This window comes from Diaphorina citri, unplaced genomic scaffold (genome assembly GCF_000475195.1).
Source record: "Diaphorina citri unplaced genomic scaffold, Diaci psyllid genome assembly version 1.1 scaffold1100, whole genome shotgun sequence".
In the NCBI taxonomy this organism is placed as follows: Eukaryota; Metazoa; Arthropoda; class Insecta; order Hemiptera; family Psyllidae; genus Diaphorina; species Diaphorina citri.
The window spans coordinates 5959-13935 of record NW_007378529.1 but is presented as its reverse complement, the minus strand read 5'-3'; the positions used below and the strand labels follow the sequence as shown (position 1 = coordinate 13935).

Genomic DNA, 7977 nt, shown 5'->3' with positions numbered 1-7977 from the left:
GACTTTAATTTAAGTTTACGGAAGTTTTTCAATTACGCTCGCTGTACTCCTGGATTATTCTTAAAAAAATAGAAGGAACTGAGAAACTTACCCGCATGTACATATCTCACAGATACATTGCTCCTTGATGATTTCGGTTTTCTTGTCCTTGCGGTCTTTGATCTTCTTTGTAGTTTTCTCTGAAGTTGTAGATTTCTTGTCGATTGTTGTAGAACTTTCTTCGATGGCTTCGTGCACTGAAATTTTCTCTCTGTGATCTTGGGCAGTGATCCTCTTTTGGCTGTCTTCTTTGATCCTTTCGCTTGTGACGTTTCTTACATTAGTAACGTCGAGTACATTAATATCTTGAGATGACGTGGACTGCACAATATTCACGTTTGATTGAACTATAATATTTTCCTGGATGTTGGTGAACTCATTGGACGTGTGCTCGGCAGCAGCATATTGCTCGACTTTCATTATTTTCCCAGCCACCATTCGTATTCCTCTTTCTGTTATTTTATCCGGTTTTGGAGTTTGACCATAAGGTACGATGGTTGAGTCGGGTGATTTACCCTTCCTTGGCTGGGTTCGTTCTCTACTTGGAGATCTTTCTACCTTTTTAATCGGGGATTTGTCTGTTCTTCTGGTAGGTGTAGGAGACCTATCTGACTTTTTGATCGGGGTCCTTCTATCTGGAGAAGGAGAACTTTTTCGTGTGACAGTAACATTTTCCTTCACAATTTTTCCTCCAATCATCCGAACATTTGTCGTCGTGGAAGTAACATAATTTTCGGTAACAGAATTCACAGTAGATGATGTGACATCTTTTGAAGATCTTACATCCGAAACGATGTTCAAGTCTCGAATGTTTCTGGTATCATCAGACTTATCAAATGTGTCCTGGCGTACCAAAGTTCTACTAGACTTATTGATGTCATGATCAGTGAAAATTTTGTCATCAGTGAAGCTTTTCAATGTTGTCCTCTCATCAAAAACATTTGATTCATCAAATATATTTGTGTTTGAAATGAGTTTTCTCGTCAAATCGGTTTCATCTTTCATGGTAGTCACTCCTCTTGATGTTTTGTCATCTCTTTCAAAAAGACCACGGTGATCATCCATTACAAATGTTCGGCTCATGACATTATCTGTGAAGTCGCTTGATGTAATTGATGTAAAATGTTCTTCAGGAGGACAGGTGCACACTGGTTGATGAGAACTCATCATATCTGTGGATATGAGGTATGAGGCACATAAACAACTGACGCATATTCGCATAACAAATCAATTTATTGAACATGCTTATTTATCAAAATCTTCGATCGTTTTATTCTTCTGAATGGTCATTGGTCATAGTGGGGGGACTATTGTTCCTGCTGAGGTAAAAATAAAAAAATGTACCTATTAATCTAGGAGTATGATGAGTTTAAGGAAGTCACCTTCCCTATCGACATTTTGGCTCATTAAGTCATTAGGCTCGTTAGGGGTTCAGAGTACGTTATGAGGATATTTATCAGTAACATGATAAATCTACACCAAACATCGTGTGACTATAACAACGTTGTACGCTGAAATACCTGCAAAAAACAGTCATTAGTCATCAGATACAACGTTGAGCAAAGTTTAAATTCCAAAATTCCATACGTTGCGTTGTAAAATAACGTATAGTAATTTAACTTGGTGTAGGTTGTTCCAACTTCATATTGGTTCAGATTGGACACATTTGAACTTTTGTACTATTCTAGTATTCTGCCTGGCTGCTAATGCTCCTTTCCATTCATCATTACCTACAGAACCGCAAGCTATGTATTAGCCATCATAGATCTGGGATTCATCCATTGTCATTACAAGGTTGAAAACTCCTTCTTCTTCAATACCAATGGCTTGTTTAGGCTAAAATTGAGAAATCCCATCCCTGTATCTCAGGTACCATAGGAAGGACTAATACTAAATATGCATAGCCCTTCCTCCTTGTTATGTTGGACTCAGTCTAACCTGTCACTAAATAAGTCTGTATGTACACGAGTATTTGTGGTACTATTAATGACATACATGTATGGTTTGGTACGTCTACATATTCTCTCAATATCGGCCTCTCAATATCAGCCTCCATCAGCCTCAATTCTCTCAATATCACATTAATGACATATGTACAATTGTACATGTATGGTTTGGTACGTCTACATATTCTCTCAATATCAGCCTCCATCACTATATCTGTAGCTATAGATTGCATAAATTTAGAACACTTTCAGTATAATTTTATGATTCCAGCACCGGGGGGAGATACACGGACTAGTCTTCTGTATTTGGCCACGACTCTGATGCTGGCTTCAAACCGTTGACCAATGTTGTTTCTTGCATTGGCCAACTTCTCATTTTCGACAAACGATGTTTTATCCGAAGTTACAGTAGATGTAACTTTGCCACTTTGTAATGATTTCTTTTGAATTTTACTTTCACTGGTGTCATCTCTAAGGTGTGATACATTTTTGTCACCTTTTATTGTAGAATCAATACTTTCTCCATTTGTTCTGAAGGATGTATCCGCGTTGACCAAACATGGATTTTATCAGACCCAAATAGCCAATAGCCAATCGGTGAAGACTTGTTATGTACATGTCACGCAACCTTTTCAGTTTCAGAGTTACATGATACCTAGAGACGGTGCAGACAAAATGTAAGAAAAAAAAAACATTGTAAAATTGAACACGGAATCAGAAAAATAGGGTGTTGTTACGTAGTCGTATGTACGTATGTACAACATATATTATCTTTTAGTCTCTCTCCCTCCCTCCCTTTCTCATCCTTTAACGACATAATCCTTTTTTAATTATCTTTTTATCTCTCTCCTTTCACTTTCTCTGTCGTTATCCTTTTGCTTCTTCCTGTCCTTTCCCCTTAGTTTAATCTCTCTTCCCCTTCTTTCTTTTTCTACGCCATTCTTTTCCCTCCGGTTTTATCTTGTCTCTTCCTTCCCTCTTTATATCAACTCCCTTCATTTATCTTTCCTCTTCAACCTTTCTTCTCTGAGCTGTTTCTTTTCCTCCATTTATTTCTGCGAAGATGTATCCAATATTACATTGGCAGATGAACTGTCATGTGATGTTGCTGAAAATTTAGAACTTTCATCTGTCCTAATAGTCTCACTAGATTCAAACTTATTAGTTCGAGGTTTTCCGCCATCATCAATTATAGTCGTCTCTGAGTGTTTAGATGTACGAGTTGTCGATGTTGTAAAGGGTCCATTATCTCCTTTAGTTATGATTTGTTCGCCTTGGTGAATATTGCTCTCAATTTTTGAGACATTTTTATCGGTTGTATACAGTGTTCTTGAACGATCTTGTGTATTTACATCTGGTTCAAAAGGAGAACCTGATGTCGTTGCAGAAGAAGTCTTGTGAGTTTTAGACACAAATTTTGAACTGGATACTCCGTCAGTGTCCATGGTCTCACGGGATTCATAATTGTCAGTTTTTCCTTCATCAGTGATGACTGAACTAATAGATACATCAGTTTTTATATTCGATCTCTCCTTGGGGAAATCATCCTTAGATTTAATAAGTTTACCACCTACTATTCTAGTGTTCTGTTTGCGTTCCAATGTGCTAGATGTATCATCTGTTTTGGAAGACTCAGCTACAGTTTTGGAAGAAGATAAATGAGATGTAGATACAAATTTCGAACTGGATTTTCCGTCAGTCTCCATAATATCAACGGACTCGTAATTATCAACTTTGCCTCCATTACTAAGGACTGAGGTTTCCGAAAAGTCGGGTTTACCAGTTTTCACATTCCATCTCTCCTTGTGGATGTCATCCTTAGATTTGATAAGTTTACCACCTACTATTCTGGTGTTCTCTTTTCTTTCAATTGAATCTGAAGAATCCTTATCATCCAGATATAAGGTTTTGGCATTGTCTCGTGAGTCTGTTTTGAAAGATTCTGACTTAGTTTCAGAAGAAGAAACATGAGAACTGGACACAAACGTAGAACTGGATTTTCTTCCTGTTTCCACAAGATCATTGGACTCATAACTATCGACATTTTGTCCCGTGGTAACGATTGAAGATTCAGCGACATTGGGTTTGCCAGTTTTCACATTCCATCTCTCCTTGTGGATGTCATCCTTAGATTTAATAAGTTTACCACCTACTATTCTGGTGTTTTGTTTTTCTTCCGTTGAACCTGAAATATCCTTGTCGTCCAGGTATAAGGTCTTGGAATTACCTTGAGAGTCCGTTTTGAAAGATTCCGACTTGCTTTCAGAAGAAGAGACATGAGAAGTAGAAACAAAGGTAGCACTGGACTTTCGTCCAGTTTCCACAATGTCATTGGATTCATAACTATCGGCATTTTGTCCCTTGGTAACGACTGAAGATTCAGTTACATTTGGTTCTCCAGTTTTTACATTCCATCTCTCCTTATGGATATCATCCTTAGATTGAACAAGTTTACCACCTACTATTCTGGTTTTCTGTTGTTGTTCTAGTGAACCTGATGTATTGATTTCACCACTTTGTTCTGATAATTTATTGAGAGTTTGGACGGTTTCAGTGGAAGAAGTCTGGATTTTGGATGATGTAGAAATAGTTTCAGATTGACTGGTGATGTTTTTGTCAGAAGACTCTGTCTGCTGTAACGTCTCAACATTACTGCTGTCACTGATCTGTGATTTCTTCTTGTGCTTAGACTTTGAGTCTCCAGATTTTCCAAACATTTTCACAAGTTTTCCACCAATCATCTTTACGCTATCTACAGCTTGGCTACCAAACGAATCATGAATTGTGTTATCGGAAACATTAGAAGTAGAACTTGTTGTTATTTCACTACTCTCAATGCCGTCCGATGGACTCTTTGCTTTTATTTCAGTTGGTTGGGGCTTGTTCTCTATACCGGCTAATGTGCTCTTTGCTTCATTGGTGATGAAAGCCGCTGTAATGTCAGCTTTAGTGTGCCCATCTTTAGAAACAATATTATCACTGTAACTACTTACCGCAGAATTCATTTTGTAGTCAGTTTTGTTTCCATCTCTGGACTGGACAAGTTCACCCTCTGCCACTACGACAGAGTTTTTCTCAGTGGAAGTCACACTTTGAGTAATCTCAGGGTCAGATACAGTGACCGTTGTTATTTCTTTACCGTCAGGTCCTATGATAGTTGTTGTAGATGTCTTGATGACCTTTGTCCCGGTTGTTTTCTTACTGGACATGGATGCTGCCTTTGTTTCCTTAAATGAACTTCGCGATTCAGACTTGATGATACTATGATCACTGGACACCACATTAGACACTTTCTTCAAAGTTTTGTCGTCTATTTTGTGAGAACTCTCCGTGATGTCTGATTTATCACCAGAGAAAAATTTCTTGATTTTTCCACCAATCATTTTCACAGTCTCTGTCTTCTTGCTGACATCCTTTGTTGCTGAGTCGCTGTGCGAATGTTCCACCGTGTAGGTTTCAGTGTTTGAATCCGAAATTCCACCAACTCCATAGTTATCACTTGTTACACCAAGTTGCTCATCCGGATTAAGTTCCACGATTTTAACTTTAGTGTCACCATCTTCCGTAGCGATGGAAGAGCTGGACTGAGTTTTTATTATTTTACCGCTTACGATTTTAGTTGATCCTTTAGATTTTTTAGATTTCTTAGTTTTCACTCCACTTTCTTTCGGTTCGGTTACAACGTACGAAATGTTAGGTTGCGATTCGGTTTGTTTAGTAACGATCGTTTCGATTTTTCGCGTTTCACTCGAACTAACTTCGGTACCGGCAGACGATTTTTTATTAGTATTGCGCGTAGCAATAGCTTGCTGACCAACAGGCGGCATGATAGTTCAGTACGCGTGTCTTTTCATAACTAACAACTTCGCGCGATAATAGAATCTCAGTACCCAACATCACTCCTTCTCCAACTCCTACTCTATCTCGCTTGGTTAGCCTACGTATCGGACTGGTTTTTAGTTCTTACCATATAAATCCGCGACACTAATCTCAGTCATGGAATGACTAAAACTTTTAAAAATAACTTTTCATCGGCATTGTTTTTGTTCATTCTATAGAAAGAGATGCAATTTTAGACTTTTTCCTTAAATTTGAAATGTATGTAGTCCCCATATAAATCCGCGACACTAATCTCAGTCATGGAATGACTAAAACTTTTAAAAATAACTTTTCATCGGCATTGTTTTTGTTCATTCTTTAGTAAGAGATGCAATTTTAGACTTCTTCCTTAAACTTGAAATGTATGTAGTCGAATCTTTTGATATTATGAAATAAATCAAATGTACCTGTTATGATAAAGGTACCATGGTAATAATAGGCATTTGATATGGTTATCTACCGAGCAAAACACATTAATCCGCGGTAGAAAATCAAAGTTCATGCTATTTCTACATTTATACAATATGTAGGTATTGTAGATTCATTTGAAAGCACATAAACAACTGACGCATATTCGCATAACAAATCAATTTATTGAACATGCTTATTTATCAAAATCTTCGATCGTTTTATTCTTCTTAATGGTCATTGGTCATAGTGGGGGGACTATTGTTTCTGCTGAGGTAAAAATAAAAAATTGTACATATTAACCTAGGAGTATAATGAGTTTAAGGAAGTCACCTTCCCTATCCAGAATACATAGTAGCCAGACTGAGAAGATATTAAACTAATGTGTTGACACCTACACGATAACAATGGTTTGTTACAGGGCGTATCAGACTACCATGGACGATGGCCATAACCTAGTGCTTGCGATGAACGATGAGTCAATGTATTCAGGGTGGCCCAAATATCATGGTCTTCTTTCAGAAGTCAGATCCATGGGTAAGTATTATGAATAATATTAATGGTCAGCTTATACTAAACGCCTACACAATTTCTGCCCTTCTTATTTTTTTCAATGGGGGAACTGTAACAAGGAGGTCTTACCTCCTTGTTACACGAACGTTATCCAAGCTAACCAGGTCAGATCAGTGACAGCAGTAATGTTGAGACGTTACAGCAGACAGAGTCTTCTGACAAAAACATCACCAGTCAATCTCAAACTATTTCTACATCATCCAAAATCCAGACTTCTTCCACTGAAACCGTCCAAACTCTCAATAAATTATCAGAACAAAGTGGTGAAATCAATACATCAGGTTCACTAGAACAACAACAGAAAACCAGAATAGTAGGTGGTAAACTTGTTCAATCTAAGGATGATATCCATAAGGAGAGATGGAATGTAAAAACTGGAGAACCAAATGTAACTGAATCTTCAGTCGTTACCAAGGGACAAAATGCCGATAGTTATGAATCCAATGACATTGTGGAAACTGGACGAAAGTCCAGTGCTACCTTTGTTTCTACTTCTCATGTCTCTTCTTCTGAAAGCAAGTCGATGAATCCAATGACATTGTGGAAACTGGACGAAAGTCCAGTGCTACCTTTGTTTCTACTTCTCATGTCTCTTCTTCTGAAAGCAAGTTGAAATCTCATATCTATCATTCTGTTCTATTGTTATTATGGTTCTGGATGCGTTTTTTTGCTGCATATCTCTGCAGCATGATTTCAACATTGAGAGAAGAGGTCAAACGCCTCAACTTCTACTTCAACTAGGTGTGAATCACACAGACTAACTTTTTCTTGTTTTTCATGTTTGGAATTCCCTCCTATGTGCCAAAATCTCTGGAATAAAGAAAATAATAGACAAGGGGAAATTTAAAAAATAAGTAAGTAATCTTGGTAAAGATTGTACGCACAACCTTTGACTGACTTTCCTATTACTGAGCCGATTTCCCTTGTATTTCAAAAGAGTAAGTAATTTTTTTTGTAGTGTGGATATTAGATAAAAATTATTCACATCTTCGTAGTTATCTCTTTTTTCAGGCTAAATAAAGTATTCTTAGATACTGTCTCAGTTGCATTAGTAAGTAGAAAATCTATGGGAAAAAATTCCATTTGCCTCAGAGATAGTGATGTTATCAAAAACAATGGAATTCGCAAATGA

At 37.4% G+C, this 7977-nt stretch overlaps 1 protein-coding gene across 1 annotated transcript; it reads right to left on the bottom strand.

Moving 5' to 3' along the window:
- Positions 1 to 2151: 2151 nt before the first annotated feature.
- LOC113469479 (dentin sialophosphoprotein-like) lies at positions 2152 to 5812 on the bottom strand. Its single transcript, XM_026827234.1, has 2 exons — positions 3051 to 5812; positions 2152 to 2525 (listed from the first exon to the last, which is right to left on the bottom strand). Exons 1-2 carry the CDS (start codon positions 5810 to 5812, stop codon positions 2234 to 2236), a joined length of 3054 nt encoding a protein of 1017 aa, XP_026683035.1. The 3' UTR covers positions 2152 to 2233.
- Between the last annotated feature and the right edge of the window lie 2165 nt (positions 5813 to 7977).

What these genes read in the sequence shown, in the direction of transcription:
- LOC113469479 (XM_026827234.1), bottom strand. Translation starts at nt 5,812, where the DNA reads ATGCCGCCTGTTGGTCAGCAAGCTATTGCTACGCGCAATACTAATAAA. An exon ending in GCCAATGTAATATTGGATAC is followed by an intron (nt 2,526 to 3,050) that starts ATCTTCGCAGAA and finishes CAACGCGGATAC; the next exon opens with ATCCTTCAGAACAAATGGAG.